At 50.2% G+C, this 19,106-nt stretch overlaps 1 protein-coding gene across 1 annotated transcript in view; it reads left to right on the top strand.

Annotated features, from left to right (window-relative positions):
- The window catches only part of LOC306770482 (double-stranded RNA-specific editase B2-like), a gene marked incomplete at both ends in the record, with an annotated part of 389,789 nt that overhangs the window by 190,107 nt on the left and 180,576 nt on the right, over window positions 1–19,106 (top strand). The window contains one exon of the mRNA XM_079259335.1: window positions 8,028–8,142. Coding sequence (XP_079115461.1) covers window positions 8,028–8,142 — 115 coding nt within the window. The remainder of the gene's footprint in view (window positions 1–8,027; window positions 8,143–19,106) is intronic.

Raw genomic sequence — 19,106 nt, forward strand, 5'->3', positions numbered from 1 at the left:
TGGGGATCTAGGTGGGGGACTAGATGGAGGTCTAGATGGGTAACTAGATGGAAGTATAGGTGGGGGACTAGATGGTGATCTAGATGGTGATCTAGTTGAGAGACTAGATGGAGGTCAAGATGGAGAACTAGATGGAGATCAAGGTGCGGGACTAGATGGAGGTCTAGATGGGGAAATAGATGGAGGTTTAGTTGGGGAACTAGATGGGAATCTAGGTGGGGGACTAGATGGAGGTCTAGGTGGGGAACTAGATCGGGGTTTAGTTAGGGAACTAGATGGGGATCTAGGTGTGGGACTAGATGGAGGTCTAGGTGGGGAACTAGATGGAGATCTAGGTGGGGGACTAGATGGAGGTTTAAGTGGGGAACTAGATGGAGGTCTAGATGGGGAACTAGATGTAGATCTAGGTGGGGGACTAGATGGAGGTCTAGATGGGTAACTAGATGGAGGTCTAGGTGAGGAACTAGATGGGGATCTAGGTGGGGGACTAGATGGAGGTCTAGATGGGTAACTAGATGGAGGTTTAAGTGGGGAACTAGATGGAGGTCTAGGTGAGGAACTAGATGGAGATCTAGGTGGGGGACTAGATGGAGGTTTAAGTGGGGAACTAGATGGAGGTCTAGGTGAGGAACTAGATGGAGATCTAGGTGGGGGACTAGATGGAGGTTTAAGTGGGGAACTAGATGGAGGTCTAGGTGAGGAACTAGATGGAGATCTAGGTGGGGGACTAGATGGGAGGTTTAAGTGGGGAACTAGATGGAGGTCTAGGTGGGGAACTAGATGGAGGTTTAAGTGGGGAACTAGATGGAGGTCTAGGTGAGGAACTAGATGGAGATGTAGGTGGGGGACTAGATGGAGGTTTAAGTGGGGAACTAGATGGAGGTCTAGGTGAGGAACTAGATGGAGATCTAGGTGGGGGACTAGATGGAGGTTTAAGTGGGGAACTAGATGGAGGTCTAGGTGAGGAACTAGATGGAGATCTAGGTGGGGGACTAGATGGAGGTTTAAGTGGGGAACTAGATGGAGGTCTAGGTGAGGAACTAGATGGGGATCTAGGTGGGGGACTAGATTGAAGGACGGGCATGAACTCATTTTGCTGTTGCCGGAGTCTGATGAAGAAGGAGGAGGGGGGTCAGGCCACCAATGACACGCTGCATCACACACACACACACACACATTACTGCCTCCAGATTAACCCAAACCCAACCAGAACTAGAAACAAAACTAGAAACAGAACTAGGTGCAGACATTAGTTTATTTAATGAACTTCATATCTGGAGAGACTTCCACCATCGTCATCTTCCTGTCTGAAATGCAGGGAACAAATCCATCAGTAGCATTTACAGACAGACAGACGCCAGTTTGTAAAAACTGAATCCCCATGTGACGCTAGTGGAGCGTTGCTAACCTTGGAGCTCATCTGTGAGAAAGCAGAACCAACTAGTTTTTGGGGGCCTCTGATGGAGGGAGATCCTTGGCCTGGTTTTTCTGCTACATTAGTCCCACGCTGCTCCCACTGAGGACAGATACACTGTGGATAAAAGGTGGAGGCAGGTGTTAGCTGACATAAACACAGCTGGATGTCCCATCAGCTGATGGAGACGGGGATGTTTCTGGCAGACGACTTGTTCCTGGAATGTCGCTGTTCTCTGCCACAAACCGAAACAGACAGAAGAATGAAGCAGAGAGAAGGAAAAGACAGAGACAAGATGAAAATGAGAGAAAATAGGACCTGGAGGAGTAAGATGGAGGGAGAGCTGGGCTGGTTGCCAGGCTCTATTCCACCTCTGATCTGCAGGCCACTCTGAGCTGCCCCCTCCCTCTCCTCTGTAATGTCATCAATGAAAAGGCCTTCATGAGGATGGAAGACTTGACTCCGGGTTCACGCTGTGACCGACACCGGCCGGCGCTGCCAAGCCGAGCAGGATTTGCTTTAAATTAATTGGATGTCACTTTCAGGTAAAAGAAACAAGGCTGCTGCACAGAATCAGAGCCTCCTGCTGGAAGTCCAGTTCCTCCTCCTCCCAAGGAATGTTCCACATTTTTCTTCTCCATTTTCCTTCCTTAGAATAAACTTTCTGTTTGAGTTGTACTAAAATCACCAGATACTGGGAAGAATTAGGAACAGCTCTGACAAAAATTTTGGGTTACAGCATTCCAAATACTTGTCTTGTGTTGTACCTTGGAAACATAGTACACTTTGTTAAGAAGGAAGACATGTTTATTACAAAGGTGGTCTTGGCTGCAAGCAAGAAGGCAATAGCAAAAAGATGGCTGAAGCCAGATCCTCCTGTTCAGGAAGACTGGATCAAGATTGTGGAGGGAATATCGATAATGGAAAAAATGACACATAATCTTCGATTGAAAGGATTTAAATACGACAAGCAGTGGGAAAAATGGACCTCATTTGTAGGTGACACATAGGACGTTGTAAACTACTAAATGGAAATATTGGTGTAATGCGGAATATATCAAGAAATATCCAGACAGATGCTTTATTGTTGTCAATTTTGTTTTTGCAAGTTTCTATTTCGTTATTTAATATCTTTTATGTGAATTTTTTCTTGCGATTTTTGTTGTTTGTGTGTTTGCATAAAAACTAATAAAAAACAAAGTTTGAAAAAACAAAAAAAAAAAAGAATAAACTTTCTGTTTAACATCGGCTTCCTGTAGCCAATTAGATCTTCAGAACCACTGAGTTGGGCCTCCATCAATCACCTCCTGCTGCTGTTGGAAAGTACCTTTAATCAAACTCCATTTAAATGCATATTCTGAAAGCTCCATGTAAACGCTAACAGCTCCATGTAGATCCTAACAGCTCCATGTAGACGCTAACAGCTCCATGTAGATCCTAACAGCTCCATGTAGATCCTAACAGCTCCATGTAGACGCTAACAGCTCCATGTAGATCCTAACAGCTCCATGTAGACGCTAACAGCTCCATGTAGACGCTAACAGCTCCATGTAGACGCTAACAGCTCCATGTAGATCCTAACAGCTCCATGTAGACGCTAACAGCTCCATGTAGATCCTAACAGCTCCATGTAGACGCTAACAGCTCCATGTAGATCCTAACAGCTCCATGTAGACGCTAACAGCTCCATGTAGATCCTAACAGCTCCATGTAGACGCTAACAGCTCCATGTAGACGCTAACAGCTCCATGTAGATCCTAACAGCTCCATGTAGATCCTAACAGCTCCATGTAGACGCTAACAGCTCCATGTAGATCCTAACAGCTCCATGTAGATCCTAACAGCTCCATGTAGACGCTAACAGCTCCATGTAGATCCTAACAGCTCCATGTAGATCCTAACAGCTCCATGTAGACGCTAACAGCTCCATGTAGATCCTAACAGCTCCATGTAGATCCTAACAGCTCCATGTAGATCCTAACAGCTCCATGTAGACGCTAACAGCTCCATGTAGATCCTAACAGCTCCATGTAGACGCTAACAGCTCCATGTAGATCCTAACAGCTCCATGTAGATCCTAACAGCTCCATGTAGACGCTAACAGCTCCATGTAGATCCTAACAGCTCCATATAGACGCTAACAGCTCCATGTAGATCCTAACAGCTCCATGTAGACGCTAACAGCTCCATGTAGACGCTAACAGCTCCATGTAGATCCTAACAGCTCCATGTAGACGCTAACAGCTCCATGTAGACGCTAACAGCTCCATGTAGATCCTAACAGCTCCATGTAGACGCTAACAGCTCCATGTAGATCCTAACAGCTCCATGTAGATCCTAACAGCTCCATGTAGACGCTAACAGCTCCATGTACACGCTAACAGCTCCATGTAGATCCTAACAGCTCCATGTAGATCCTAACAGCTCCATGTAGACGCTAACAGCTCCATGTAGATCCTAACAGCTCCATGTAGATCCTAACAGCTCCATGTAGATCCTAACAGCTCCATGTAGACGCTAACAGCTCCATGTAGATCCTAACAGCTCCATGTAGACGCTAACAGCTCCATGTAGATCCTAACAGCTCCATGTAGATCCTAACAGCTCCATGTAGACGCTAACAGCTCCATGTAGATCCTAACAGCTCCATGTAGACGCTAACAGCTCCATGTAGATCCTAACAGCTCTATGTAGACGCTAACAGCTCCATGTAGACGCTAACAGCTCCATGTAGATCCTAACAGCTCCATGTAGACGCTAACAGCTCCATGTAGATCCTAACAGCTCCATGTAGACGCTAACAGCTCCATGTAGATCCTAACAGCTCCATGTAGACGCTAACAGCTCCATGTAGATCCTAACAGCTCCATGTAGACGCTAACAGCTCCATGTAGATCCTAACAGCTCCATATAGACGCTAACAGCTCCATGTAGACGCTAACAGCTCCATGTAGACGCTAACAGCTCCATGTAGATCCTAACAGCTCCATGTAGACGCTAACAGCTCCATGTAGATCCTAACAGCTCCATGTAGACGCTAACAGCTCCATGTAGACGCTAACAGCTCCATGTACACGCTAACAGCTCCATGTAGATCCTAACAGCTCCATGTAGATCCTAACAGCTCCATGTAGACGCTAACAGCTCCATGTAGATCCTAACAGCTCCATGTAGATCCTAACAGCTCCATGTAGATCCTAACAGCTCCATGTAGACGCTAACAGCTCCATGTAGACGCTAACAGCTCCATGTAGATCCTAACAGCTCCATGTAGACGCTAACAGCTCCATGTAGATCCTAACAGCTCCATGTAGACGCTAACAGCTCCATGTAGACGCTAACAGCTCCATGTAGATCCTAACAGCTCCATGTAGACGCTAACAGCTCCATGTAGATCCTAACAGCTCCATGTAGACGCTAACAGCTCCATGTAGACGCTAACAGCTCCATGTAGATCCTAACAGCTCCATGTAGACGCTAACAGCTCCATGTAGATCCTAACAGCTCCATGTAGATCCTAACAGCTCCATGTAGACGCTAACAGCTCCATGTAGACGCTAACAGCTCCATGTAGACGCTAACAGCTCCATGTAGATCCTAACAGCTCCATGTAGACGCTAACAGCTCCATGTACATTTCAGAACATTTCATTCTAGATTGCACCGCCTGATGGCAGCAAATAGTTCTGACCTGCTATCTTGATTTTTTTTTAAAAGTCCAAACTCTTCTCACATAGAAGAGTTTAAATTAGGTTTTTTTTTTTCTGAGGATTTCATGCCGGGTGTGCTGCAAGGAAGATTTTTCTGCGTATTTTTGGCTCTTTCAAGACTTGTTATGATGAGTCTCCATAGCAACGAAAGACTTGTTTACAATCGGGATCAACTGATTAAACTCTCCAAGATCAGGTTTATCAGCGAAACAACACATCAAATCCCGATGGAGTTGAAAAGAAAGAGAAGAGGATGCAAAGCGGGAGTGAGGCAGAGGAGAAAACGATGGCGATTTAAACCATTTCTCCCAACCATCCTATTGGGTAATGTGAGATCGCTAGCTAACAAAATGGACGAGCTTGAGATGCTAACAAGGTCTCAGAAAGAATATAGAGAGTGCAGTATTATGTGCTTCACCGAGACATGGCTGCATGAACACATCCCTGACTGTAATGTGTCTGTACCGGGCTTTAAAACGGTCCGTGCAGACCGCAGTAGACAACACAGCGGAAAGCTAAAGGGTGGTGGAATTGCAGTGCTGGTTAACCAGCGTTGGTGTCATCCTGGACATGTTACTGTCAAGGAGAAGATATGCACAAGGGACATGGAACTGTTAGCTGTGAGCTTCCGTCCATATTATTTACCCAGAGAGTTTACCTGTGTTATTCTGGTAGCAGTTTATATAATACCTGGTACCGCACCAGACACAGCCTGTGACGTCATCAGCTCCGTCGTTGCTCGGCTACAAACACAGCATCCAAACTCTTTATAGCATCTCTGCTACATCTTTATTACACCTCTGCTACATCTTTATTACATCTCTGCTACATCTTTATTACATCTTTCCTACATCTTTATTACATCTCTGCTACATCTTTATTACATCTTTCCTACATCTTTATTACATCTTTCCTACATCTTTATTACATCTTTCCTACATCTTTATTACATCTCTGCTACATCTTTATTACATCTTTCCTACATCTTTATTACATCTTTCCTACATCTTTATTACATCTTTCCTACATCTTTATTACATCTTGGCTGCATCTTTATTACATCTTGGCTGCATCTTTATTACATCTTTCCTACATCTTTATTACATCTCTGCTGCATCTTTATTACATCTCTGCTACATCTTTATTACAGCTTTCCTACATCTTTATTACATCTCTGCTACATCTTTATTACATCTTTCCTACATCTTTATGACATCTTTCCTACATCTTTATTACATCTTTCCTACATCTTTATTACATCTTGGCTGCATCTTTATTACATCTTTCCTACATCTTTATTACATCTTGGCTGCATCTTTATTACATCTCTGCTACATCTTTATTACATCTTTCCTACATCTTTATTACATCTCTGCTACATCTTTATTACATCTTTCCTACATCTTTCCTACATCTTTATTACATCTTTCCTACATCTTTATTACATCTTTCCTACATCTTTATTACATCTCTGCTACATCTTTATTACATCTTTCCTACATCTTTATTACATCTTTCCTACATCTTTATTACATCTTTCCTACATCTTTATTACATCTTGGCTGCATCTTTATTACATCTTGGCTGCATCTACATTATATTTTTACTAAATATCTGCTACGTCTCTACAAACTGATTTGTTTCATGGTGAAGTATATCTGAGTACATTTACACCACCATAATCTAAAATATGAAAAGTATGGTCAAAGTACAGAATCCTGAGGAACTCTGTGATTTACTGTGTGTGTACATGTTCTGACCCATGCAACCAGATACAGTCCTGAGACCCAGCAGCATATTTAGAGGAAGTTTCAGCATGCTCTTTCTTTAACAGAAATTCTTACAAAAAGAATATATATGTTCATCACACCAATTACTCACATTTTATTTGACTGTTTTATTGATTTTGCAGTCAATAATTTCACTGTGAAATGTGTTTTAACCTTATGCCACCACAAGTTTGCCACTTCTTTAAACCTTTAGTTTCTCCACTAGGACAAAGACTCTCAGAGGATGTGTGTAAATGTTTTTCATTGTGTCCTCCAATCACATCCATTCTCTTTTCTCATTTTTCCTCTTCCTTCACCTGTCTGAAAATCAATATTTTACAGTTCTCTCAGGTTGAAGGGTTCACAGCTGTTTCATCTCTACACACATTCAGCCATGGATAGAAAAACACCTCACAGACAAGTTACCTGTTTTGAGCTGCACAAATAAAACTAAGTGGACCAGAACAGTGTTAGACTAGTTGTTAGGGCGGCAAAGGGAAAAGGAAGCTCGGATTAATGACAGCAGCGTGAAGTCATTTCATCTGATCGTGATGGGTGAAGCCTCATGAACGTTTTCCATGAAGACGATTCCTTCCAGGTATATCCCTGATGTGCAGAACTTTGTCTCAGCTTTACTTGTCTGGAAATGTTTTATAAATAAAGATGGTTTAATGTGTAGGGAAGATTAGGAGCATGGGATTATTTTCCAGGATCAGTTCTCCAGGATCCCAAAAAGATTTTCCAGGATAAGTTCTCCAGGATCCCTTAAGAATTTTCCAGGATCCACTCACCAGGATTCTCCAGGATTTTCAGGATCAGGACTTTCCAAACTCTTTTTGAACGTTTTTGTCTTTTTTTCTGTTCTCTGTCCAGATATTCCAACAGGGCTTTAGTAATGGTTCTGTGGAGATCCCATCACTCTATTAAACCTGATCTACCATAATGTAGATCACATGTGGCTTACATGTTTTCCTGTGATGTTTACCTGCCGGATTATCTGATTGGTTCTGATCAGATTAACGAGCTGTAACATGAAGCAGGTGCGTTTACCTGCCGGATAATCTGATTGGTTCTGGGCAGGCAGGTTAACTGGTCTGCAGCTTGTTTGAATTAAAGAAGGTTTTGTGTTTTTAAGGACTTTGCTGATTCGATATTCCACCTGGTGAGGGAGAAGTACCGGTCGCTGGTGGGTGGCTGCAGTTCTGCGCATGCACGACACAAATCCCTGGCAGGCATCGTAATGACCCGAGGTATGGCAAATTTCATTGACTTTTATATAGAACCTTGAATTATTGAAGTGGTGCAATATGGAAAGAGTGAATGTCGCGGTGGGGGCGGGCAACGGCAGATAGCGAGTAGAAGAAAGGAAGGAACGACAGATGGATATGATGAAGACAGAATTTCCTCTCCATGCTGTACGGACGGTCTACCTTCCTGCTGAATTATTGACGACTGTGAGTCTCTGAGGAGAATGAGACATGGAGGAGAGTGTCAGTCATCCCTCTGCATGCTGGACTGGCAGCGCTCAGCCGGTTCTGACAGGAGTTCCAACCACAACCTGGGAATCTTAACTAGATCACCTTAATCCCACACCTGACTGAGAGACACACTGCTCTCAGCTGCACATCAAAACATTGATCTTCCTGTACACACGTGTGTTTTCCATCATGTAAACCACCAGTCAAAATTTGGACACACTTTCTCATTGGATTTATTGGGAACATGTGTCCGGCAGTGTATTGTATGCTAAACTGTACATGTGAAGCTTCAAACTTGTCATGATCCTCTGCAGAGTTTCCGTGACATCCTGCAGGAAGCAGAGTGGCGTTACGTGTTGGTCAGGAAGCAGAGTGGCGTTACGTGTTGGTCAGGAAGCATCGTGGCGTTACGTGTTGGTCAGGAAGCATCGTGGCGTTACGTGTTGGTCAGGAAGCAGAGTGGCGTTACGTGTTGGTCAGAAAGCAGAGCGGCGTTACGTGTTGGTCAGGAAGCAGAGCGGCGTTACGTGTTGGTCAGAAAGCAGAGCGGCGTTACGTGTTGGTCAGGAAGTAGAGCGGCGTTACGTGTTGGTCAGGAAGCAGAGCGGCGTTACGTGTTGGTCAGAAAGCAGAGCGGCGTTACGTGTTGGTCAGGAAGCAGAGCGGCGTTACGTGTTGGTCAGGAAGCAGAGCGGCGTTACGTGTTGGTCAGAAAGCAGAGCGGCGTTACGTGTTGGTCAGGAAGCAGAGCGGCGTTACGTGTTGGTCAGGAAGCAGAGCGGCGTTACGTGTTGGTCAGGAAGCAGAGCGGCGTTACGTGTTGGTCAGGAAGCAGAGCGGCGTTACGTGTTGGTCAGGAAGTAGAGCGGCGTTACGTGTTGGTCAGGAAGTAGAGCGGCGTTACGTGTTGGTCAGGAAGCAGAGCGGCGTTACGTGTTGGTCAGGAAGCAGAGCGGCGTTACGTGTTGGTCAAGAAGCAGAGCGGCGTCACGTGTTGGTCAGGAAGTAGAGCGGCGTTACGTGTTGGTCAGAAAGCAGAGCGGCGTTACGTGTTGGTCAGGAAGCATCGTGGCGTTATGTGTTGGTCAGGAAGCATCGCGGCGTTACGTGTTGGTCAGGAAGTAGAGCGGCGTTACGTGTTGGTCAGGAAGCAGAGCGACGTTACGTGTTGGTCAGAAAGCAGAGCGGTGTTACGTGTTGGTCAGAAAGCAGAGCGGCGTTACGTGTTGGTCAGAAAGCAGAGCGGCGTTACGTGTTGGTCAGAAAGCAGAGCGGCGTTACGTGTTGGTCAGAAAGCAGAGCGGCGTTACGTGTTGGTCAGGAAGCATCGTGGCGTTACGTGTTGGTCAGAAGGCAGAGCGGCGTTACGTGTTGGTCAGGAAGCAGAGCGCCGTGACGTGTTGGTCAGGAAGGAAAGCGGTGTTACGTTTTGGTCAGGAAGCATCCTGGCGTGACGTGTTGGTCAGGAAGCATCATGGCGTGACGTCTTGGTCAGGAAGCATCATGGCGTGACGTCTTGGTCAGGAAACAGAACGGCGTTACATGTTGGTCAGGAAGTAGAGCGGCGTTACGTGTTGGTCAGAAAACAGAGCGGCGTTACGTGTTGGTCAGAAAGCAGAGCAGCGTTACGTGTTGGTCAGGAAGCATCGTGGCGTTACGTGTTGGTCAGGAAGCAGAGCGACGTTACGTGTTGGTCAGGAAGCAGAGTGGTGTTGCGTGTTGGTCAGAAAGCAGAGCGGCGTTACGTGTTGGTCAGGAAGCATCATGGCGTTACGTTTTGGTCCGGAAGCATCGTGGCGTTACGTGTTGGTCAGGAAGCATCGTGGCGTTACGTGTTGGTCAGGAAGCAGAGCGGCGTTACGTGTTGGTCAGGAAGCATCATGGCGTGACGTCTTGGTCAGGAAGCATCATGGCGTGACGTCTTGGTCAGGAAGCATCATGGCGTGACGTCTTGGTCAGGAAACAGAGCGGCGTTACATGTTGGTCAGGAAGCAGAGCGGCGTTACGTGTTGGTCAGGAAGCAGAGCGGCGTTACGTGTTGGTCAGGAAGCAGAGCGGCGTTACGTGTTGGTCAGGAAGCAGAGCGGCGTCACGTGTTGGTCAGGAAGTAGAGCGGCGTCACGTGTTGGTCAGAAAGCAGAGCGGCGTTACGTGTTGGTCAGAAAGCAGAGCGGCGTTACGTGTTGGTCAGGAAACAGAGCGGCGTTACGTGTTGGTCAGAAAGCAGAGCGGCGTTACGTGTTGGTCAAGAAGCAGAGCGGCGTCACGTGTTGGTCAGGAAGTAGAGCGGCGTCACGTGTTGGTCAGAAAGCAGAGCGGCGTTACGTGTTGGTCAGAAAGCAGAGCGGCGTTACGTGTTGGTCAGAAAGCAGAGCGGCGTTACGTGTTGGTCAGAAAGCAGAGCGGCGTTACGTGTTGGTCAGAAAGCAGAGCGGCGTTACGTGTTGGTCAGGAAGCAGAGCGACGTTACGTGTTGGTCAGGAAGCAGAGCGGTGTTACGTGTTGGTCAGGAAGCAGAGCGGCGTTACGTGTTGGTCAGAAAGCAGAGCGGCGTTACGTGTTGGTCAGAAAGCAGAGCGGCGTTACGTGTTGGTCAGAAAGCAGAGCGGCGTTACGTGTTGGTCAGAAAGCAGAGCGGTGTTACGTGTTGGTCAGGAAGCAGAGCGGCGTTACGTGTTGGTCAGAAAGCAGAGCGGCGTTACGTGTTGGTCAGAAAGCAGAGCGGCGTTACGTGTTGGTCAGAAAGCAGAGCGGCGTTACGTGTTGGTCAGGAAGCATCGTGGCGTTACGTGTTGGTCAGGAAGCAGAGCGACGTTACGTGTTGGTCAGGAAGCAGAGCGGTGTTACGTGTTGGTCAGAAAGCAGAGCGGCGTTACGTGTTGGTCAGGAAGCATCGTGGCGTTACGTGTTGGTCAGGAAGCATCGTGGCGTTACGTGTTGGTCAGGAAGCAGAGCGGCGTTACGTGTTGGTCAGGAAGCATCGTGGCGTTACGTGTTGGTCAGAAGGCAGAGCGGCGTTACGTGTTGGTCAGGAAGCAGAGCGCCGTGACGTGTTGGTCAGGAAGGAAAGCGGTGTTACGTTTTGGTCAGGAAGCATCATGGCGTGACGTCTTGGTCAGGAAGCATCATGGCGTGACGTCTTGGTCAGGAAACAGAGCGGCGTTACATGTTGGTCAGGAAGCAGAGTGGCGTTACGTGTTGGTCAGGAAGCAGAGCGGCGTTACGTGTTGGTCAGGAAGCAGAGCGGCGTTACGTGTTGGTCAGGAAGCAGAGCGGCGTTACGTGTTGGTCAGGAAGCAGAGCGGCGTTACGTGTTGGTCAGGAAGCAGAGCGGCGTTACGTGTTGGACAGGAAGCAGAGCGGCGTTACGTGTTGGTCAGGAAGCATCGTGTCTATACTTGTTGGTCCAGAAGCAGAGCGGCGTTACGTGTTGGTCAGGAAGCATCGTGGCGTTACGTGTTGGTCAGGAAGCATCGTGGCGTTACGTGTTGGTCAGGAAGCAGAGCGGCGTTACGTGTTGGTCAGGAAGCATCGTGGCGTTACGTGTTGGTCAGAAGGCAGAGCGGCGTTACGTGTTGGTCAGGAAGCAGAGCGCCGTGACGTGTTGGTCAGAAAGCAGAGCGGCGTTACGTGTTGGTCAGGAAGCAGAGCGACGTTACGTGTTGGTCAGGAAGCATCGTGGCGTTACGTGTTGGTCAGGAAGCAGAGCGGCGTTACGTGTTGGTCAGGAAGCATCGTGGCGTTACGTGTTGGTCAGAAGGCAGAGCGGCGTTACGTGTTGGTCAGGAAGCAGAGCGCCGTGACGTGTTGGTCAGGAAGGAAAGCGGTGTTACGTTTTGGTCAGGAAGCATCATGGCGTGACGTCTTGGTCAGGAAGCATCATGGCGTGACGTCTTGGTCAGGAAACAGAGCGGCGTTACATGTTGGTCAGGAAGCAGAGTGGCGTTACGTGTTGGTCAGGAAGCAGAGCGGCGTTACGTGTTGGTCAGGAAGCAGAGCGGCGTTACGTGTTGGTCAGGAAGCAGAGCGGCGTTACGTGTTGGTCAGGAAGCAGAGCGGCGTTACGTGTTGGTCAGGAAGCAGAGCGGCGTTACGTGTTGGACAGGAAGCAGAGCGGCGTTACGTGTTGGTCAGGAAGCATCGTGTCTATACTTGTTGGTCCAGAAGCAGAGCGGCGTTACGTGTTGGTCAGGAAGCAGAGCGGTGTTACGTGTTGGTCAGGAAGCATCGTGGCGTTACATGTTGGTCAGGAAGCAGAGCGGCGTTACGTGTTGGTCAGGAAGCAGAGCGGCGTTACGTGTTGGTCAGGAAGCAGAGCGGCGTTACGTGTTGGTCAGGAAGCATCGTGGCGTTACATGTTGGTCAGGAAGCAGAGCGGCGTTACGTGTTGGTCAGAAAGCAGAGCGGCGTTACGTGTTGGTCAGGAAGCATCGTGGCGTTACGTTTTGGTCAGGAAGCATCGTGGCGTTACGTGTTGGTCAGGAAGCATCGTGGCGTTACGTGTTGGTCAGGAAGCATCGTGGCGTTACGTGTTGGTCAGGAAGCATCGTGTCTATACTTGTTGGTCCAGAAGCATCGTGGCGTTACGTGTTGGTCAGAAGGCAGAGCGGCGTTACGTGTTGGTCAGGAAGCAGAGCGCCGTGACGTGTTGGTCAGGAAGGAAAGCGGTGTTACGTTTTGGTCAGGAAGCATCCTGGCGTGACGTGTTGGTCAGGAAGCATCATGGCGTTACGTCTTGGTCAGGAAGCATCATGGCGTGATGTCTTGGTCAGGAAACAGAGCGGCGTTACATGTTGGTCAGGAAGTAGAGCGGCGTTACGTGTTGGTCAGAAAACAGAGCGGCGTTACGTGTTGGTCAGAAAGCAGAGCAGCGTTACGTGTTGGTCAGGAAGCATCGTGGCGTTACGTGTTGGTCAGGAAGCAGAGCGACGTTACGTGTTGGTCAGGAAGCAGAGTGGTGTTGCGTGTTGGTCAGAAAGCAGAGCGGCGTTACGTGTTGGTCAGGAAGCATCATGGCGTTACGTTTTGGTCCGGAAGCATCGTGGCGTTACGTGTTGGTCAGGAAGCATCGTGGCGTTACGTGTTGGTCAGGAAGCAGAGCGGCGTTACGTGTTGGTCAGGAAGCATCATGGCGTGACGTCTTGGTCAGGAAGCATCATGGCGTGACGTCTTGGTCAGGAAGCATCATGGCGTGACGTCTTGGTCAGGAAGCATCATGGCGTGACGTCTTGGTCAGGAAACAGAGCGGCGTTACATGTTGGTCAGGAAGCAGAGCGGCGTTACGTGTTGGTCAGGAAGCAGAGCGGCGTTACGTGTTGGTCAGGAAGCAGAGCGGCGTTACGTGTTGGTCAGGAAGCAGAGCGGCGTCACGTGTTGGTCAGGAAGTAGAGCGGCGTCACGTGTTGGTCAGAAAGCAGAGCGGCGTCACGTGTTGGTCAGAAAGCAGAGCGGCGTTACGTGTTGGTCAGGAAGCAGAGCGGCGTTACGTGTTGGTCAAGAAGCAGAGCGGCGTCACGTGTTGGTCAGGAAGTAGAGCGGCGTCACGTGTTGGTCAGAAAGCAGAGCGGCGTTACGTGTTGGTCAGGAAGCAGAGCGGCGTTACGTGTTGGTCAGGAAGCAGAGCGGCGTTACGTGTTGGTCAAGAAGCAGAGCGGCGTTACGTGTTGGTCAGGAAGCAGAGCGACGTTACGTGTTGGTCAGGAAGCAGAGCGGTGTTACGTGTTGGTCAGGAAGCAGAGCGGCGTTACGTGTTGGTCAGGAAGCATCGTGGCGTTATGTGTTGGTCAGAAAGCATCATGGCGTGACGTCTTGGTCAGGAAGCATCATGGCGTGACGTCTTGGTCAGGAAACAGAGCGGCGTTACATGTTGGTCAGAAAACAGAGCGGCGTTACGTGTTGGTCAGAAAACAGAGCGGCGTTACGTGTTGGTCAGAAAGCAGAGCAGCGTTACGTGTTGGTCAGGAAGCATCGTGGCGTTACGTGTTGGTCAGGAAGCAGAGCGACGTTACGTGTTGGTCAGGAAGCAGAGTGGTGTTGCGTGTTGGTCAGAAAGCAGAGCGGCGTTACGTGTTGGTCAGGAAGCATCATGGCGTTACGTTTTGGTCCGGAAGCATCGTGGCGTTACGTGTTGGTCAGGAAGCATCGTGGCGTTACGTGTTGGTCAGGAAGCAGAGCGGCGTTACGTGTTGGTCAGGAAGCATCATGGCGTGACGTCTTGGTCAGGAAGCATCATGGCGTGACGTCTTGGTCAGGAAGCATCATGGCGTGACCTCTTGGTCAGGAAACAGAGCGGCGTTACATGTTGGTCAGGAAGCAGAGCGGCGTTACGTGTTGGTCAGGAAGCAGAGCGGCGTTACGTGTTGGTCAGGAAGCAGAGCGGCGTTACGTGTTGGTCAGGAAGCAGAGCGGCGTCACGTGTTGGTCAGGAAGTAGAGCGGCGTCACGTGTTGGTCAGAAAGCAGAGCGGCGTCACGTGTTGGTCAGGAAGCAGAGCGGCGTTACGTGTTGGTCAGGAAGCAGAGCGGCGTTACGTGTTGGTCAGGAAGTAGAGCGGCGTCACGTGTTGGTCAGAAAGCAGAGCGGCGTTACGTGTTGGTCAGAAAGCAGAGCGGCGTTACGTGTTGGTCAGAAAGCAGAGCGGCGTTACGTGTTGGTCAGAAAGCAGAGCGGCGTTACGTGTTGGTCAAGAAGCAGAGCGGCGTCACGTGTTGGTCAGGAAGTAGAGCGGCGTCACGTGTTGGTCAGAAAGCAGAGCGGCGTTACGTGTTGGTCAGAAAGCAGAGCGGCGTTACGTGTTGGTCAGAAAGCAGAGCGGCGTTACGTGTTGGTCAGAAAGCAGAGCGGCGTTACGTGTTGGTCAGAAAGCAGAGCGGCGTTACGTGTTGGTCAGGAAGCAGAGCGACGTTACGTGTTGGTCAGGAAGCAGAGCGGTGTTACGTGTTGGTCAGGAAGCAGAGCGGCGTTACGTGTTGGTCAGGAAGCATCGTGGCGTTATGTGTTGGTCAGAAAGCAGAGCGGCGTTACGTGTTGGTCAGAAAGCAGAGCGGCGTTACGTGTTGGTCAGGAAGCATCGTGGCGTTACGTGTTGGTCAGGAAGCAGAGCGACGTTACGTGTTGGTCAGGAAGCAGAGCGGTGTTACGTGTTGGTCAGAAAGCAGAGCGGCGTTACGTGTTGGTCAGGAAGCATCGTGGCGTTACGTGTTGGTCAGGAAGCATCGTGGCGTTACGTGTTGGTCAGGAAGCAGAGCGGCGTTACGTGTTGGTCAGGAAGCATCGTGGCGTTACGTGTTGGTCAGAAGGCAGAGCGGCGTTACGTGTTGGTCAGGAAGCAGAGCGCCGTGACGTGTTGGTCAGGAAGGAAAGCGGTGTTACGTTTTGGTCAGGAAGCATCATGGCGTGACGTCTTGGTCAGGAAGCATCATGGCGTGACGTCTTGGTCAGGAAACAGAGCGGCGTTACATGTTGGTCAGGAAGCAGAGTGGCGTTACGTGTTGGTCAGGAAGCAGAGCGGCGTTACGTGTTGGTCAGGAAGCAGAGCGGCGTTACGTGTTGGTCAGGAAGCAGAGCGGCGTTACGTGTTGGTCAGGAAGCAGAGCGGCGTTACGTGTTGGTCAGGAAGCAGAGCGGCGTTACGTGTTGGACAGGAAGCAGAGCGGCGTTACGTGTTGGTCAGGAAGCATCGTGTCTATACTTGTTGGTCCAGAAGCAGAGCGGCGTTACGTGTTGGTCAGGAAGCATCGTGGCGTTACGTGTTGGTCAGGAAGCATCGTGGCGTTACGTGTTGGTCAGGAAGCAGAGCGGCGTTACGTGTTGGTCAGGAAGCATCGTGGCGTTACGTGTTGGTCAGAAGGCAGAGCGGCGTTACGTGTTGGTCAGGAAGCAGAGCGCCGTGACGTGTTGGTCAGGAAGGAAAGCGGTGTTACGTTTTGGTCAGGAAGCATCCTGGCGTGACGTGTTGGTCAGGAAGCATCATGGCGTTACGTCTTGGTCAGGAAGCATCATGGCGTGACGTCTTGGTCAGGAAACAGAGCGGCGTTACATGTTGGTCAGGAAGTAGAGCGGCGTTACGTGTTGGTCAGAAAACAGAGCGGCGTTACGTGTTGGTCAGAAAGCAGAGCAGCGTTACGTGTTGGTCAGGAAGCATCGTGGCGTTACGTGTTGGTCAGGAAGCAGAGCGACGTTACGTGTTGGTCAGGAAGCAGAGTGGTGTTGCGTGTTGGTCAGAAAGCAGAGCGGCGTTACGTGTTGGTCAGGAAGCATCATGGCGTTACGTTTTGGTCCGGAAGCATCGTGGCGTTACGTGTTGGTCAGGAAGCATCGTGGCGTTACGTGTTGGTCAGGAAGCAGAGCGGCGTTACGTGTTGGTCAGGAAGCATCATGGCGTGACGTCTTGGTCAGGAAGCATCATGGCGTGACGTCTTGGTCAGGAAGCATCATGGCGTGACGTCTTGGTCAGGAAGCATCATGGCGTGACGTCTTGGTCAGGAAACAGAGCGGCGTTACATGTTGGTCAGGAAGCAGAGCGGCGTTACGTGTTGGTCAGGAAGCAGAGCGGCGTTACGTGTTGGTCAGGAAGCAGAGCGGCGTTACGTGTTGGTCAGGAAGCAGAGCGGCGTCACGTGTTGGTCAGGAAGTAGAGCGGCGTCACGTGTTGGTCAGAAAGCAGAGCGGCGTCACGTGTTGGTCAGAAAGCAGAGCGGCGTTACGTGTTGGTCAGGAAGCAGAGCGGCGTTACGTGTTGGTCAAGAAGCAGAGCGGCGTCACGTGTTGGTCAGGAAGTAGAGCGGCGTCACGTGTTGGTCAGAAAGCAGAGCGGCGTTACGTGTTGGTCAGGAAGCAGAGCGGCGTTACGTGTTGGTCAGGAAGCAGAGCGGCGTTACGTGTTGGTCAAGAAGCAGAGCGGCGTTACGTGTTGGTCAGGAAGCAGAGCGACGTTACGTGTTGGTCAGGAAGAAGAGCGGTGTTACGTGTTGGTCAGGAAGCAGAGCGGCGTTACGTGTTGGTCAGGAAGCATCGTGGCGTTATGTGTTGGTCAGAAAGCAGAGCGGCGTTACGTGTTGGTCAGAAAGCAGAGCGGCGTTACGTGTTTGTCAGAAAGCAGAGCGGCGTTACGTGTTGGTCAGGAAGCATCGTGGCGTTACGTGTTGGTCAGGAAGCAGAGCGGTGTTACGTGTTGGTCAGAAAGCAGAGCGGTGTTACGTGTTGGTCAGAAAGCAGAGCGGCGTTACGTGTTGGTCAGGAAGCAGAGCGGCGTTATGTGTTGGTCAGGAAGCAGAGCGACGTTACGTGTTGGTCAGGAAGCAGAGTGGTGTTGCGTGTTGGTCAGAAAGCAGAGCGGCGTTACGTGTTGGTCAGGAAGCATCGTGGCGTTACGTGTTGGTCAGGAAGCAGAGCGACGTTACGTGTTGGTCAGGAAGCATCGTGGCGTTACGTGTTGGTCAGGAAGCATCGTGGCGTTACGTGTTGGTCAGGAAGCAGAGCGGCGTTACGTGTTGGTCAGGAAGCATCGTGGCGTTACGTGTTGGTCAGAAGGCAGAGCGGCGTTACGTGTTGGTCAGGAAGCAGAGCGCCGTGACGTGTTGGTCAGGAAGGAAAGCGGTGTTACGTTTTGGTCAGGAAGCATCATGGCGTGACGTCTTGGTCAGGAAGCATCATGGCGTGACGTCTTGGTCAGGAAACAGAGCGGCGTTACATGTTGGTCAGGAAGCAGAGTGGCGTTACGTGTTGGTCAGGAAGCAGAGCGGCGTTACGTGTTGGTCAGGAAGCAGAGCGGCGTTACGTGTTGGTCAGGAAGCAGAGCGGCGTTACGTGTTGGTCAGGAAGCAGAGCGGCGTTACGTGTTGGTCAGGAAGCAGAGCGGCGTTACGTGTTGGACAGGAAGCAGAGCGGCGTTACGTGTTGGTCAGGAAGCATCGTGTCTATACTTGTTGGTCCAGAAGCAGAGCGGCGTTACGTGTTGGTCAGGAAGCAGAGCGGTGTTACGTGTTGGTCAGGAAGCATCGTGGCGTTACATGTTGGTCAGGAAGCAGAGCGGCGTTACGTGTTGGTCAGGAAGCAGAGCGGCGTTACGTGTTGGTCAGGAAGCAGAGCGGCGTTACGTGTTGGTCAGGAAGCAGAGCGGCGTTACGTGTTGGTCAGGAAGCAGAGCGGCGTTACGTGTTGGTCAGGAAGCAGAGCGGTGTTACGTGTTGGTCAGGAAGCATCGTGGCGTTACGTGTTGGTCAGGAAGCAGAGGGGCGTTACGTGTTGGTCAGGAAGCAGAGCGGCGTTACGTGTTGGTCAGGAAGCATCGTGGCGTTACGTGTTGGTCAGGAAGCAGAGCGGCGTTACGTGTTGGTCAGGAAGCAGAGCGGCGTTACGTGTTGGTCAGGAAGCAAAGCGGCGTTACGTGTTGGTCAGGAAGCAGAGCGGCGTTACGTGTTGGTCAGGAAGCAGAGCGGCGTTACGTGTTGGACAGGAAGCAAAGCGGCGTTACGTGTTGGTCAGGAAGCAGAGGGGCGTTACGTGTTGGTCAGGAAGCAGAGCGGTCTTAGGTGTTGGTCAGGAAGCATCGTGGCATTACGTGTTGTTAGGAAGCAGAGCGGCGTTACGTGTTGGTCAGGAAGCATCATGACGTGAGGTGTTGGTCAGGAAGCAGAGGGGCGTTACGTGTTGGTCAGGAAGCATCCTGGCGTGACGTGTTGGTCAGGAAGCATCATGGCGTGACGTCTTGGTCAGGAAGCAGAGTGGCGTTACGT

This window comes from Telmatherina bonti, assembly GCF_933228915.1.
Source record: "Telmatherina bonti genome assembly, chromosome: 20".
Lineage (NCBI taxonomy): Eukaryota > Metazoa > Chordata > Actinopteri > Atheriniformes > Telmatherinidae > Telmatherina > Telmatherina bonti.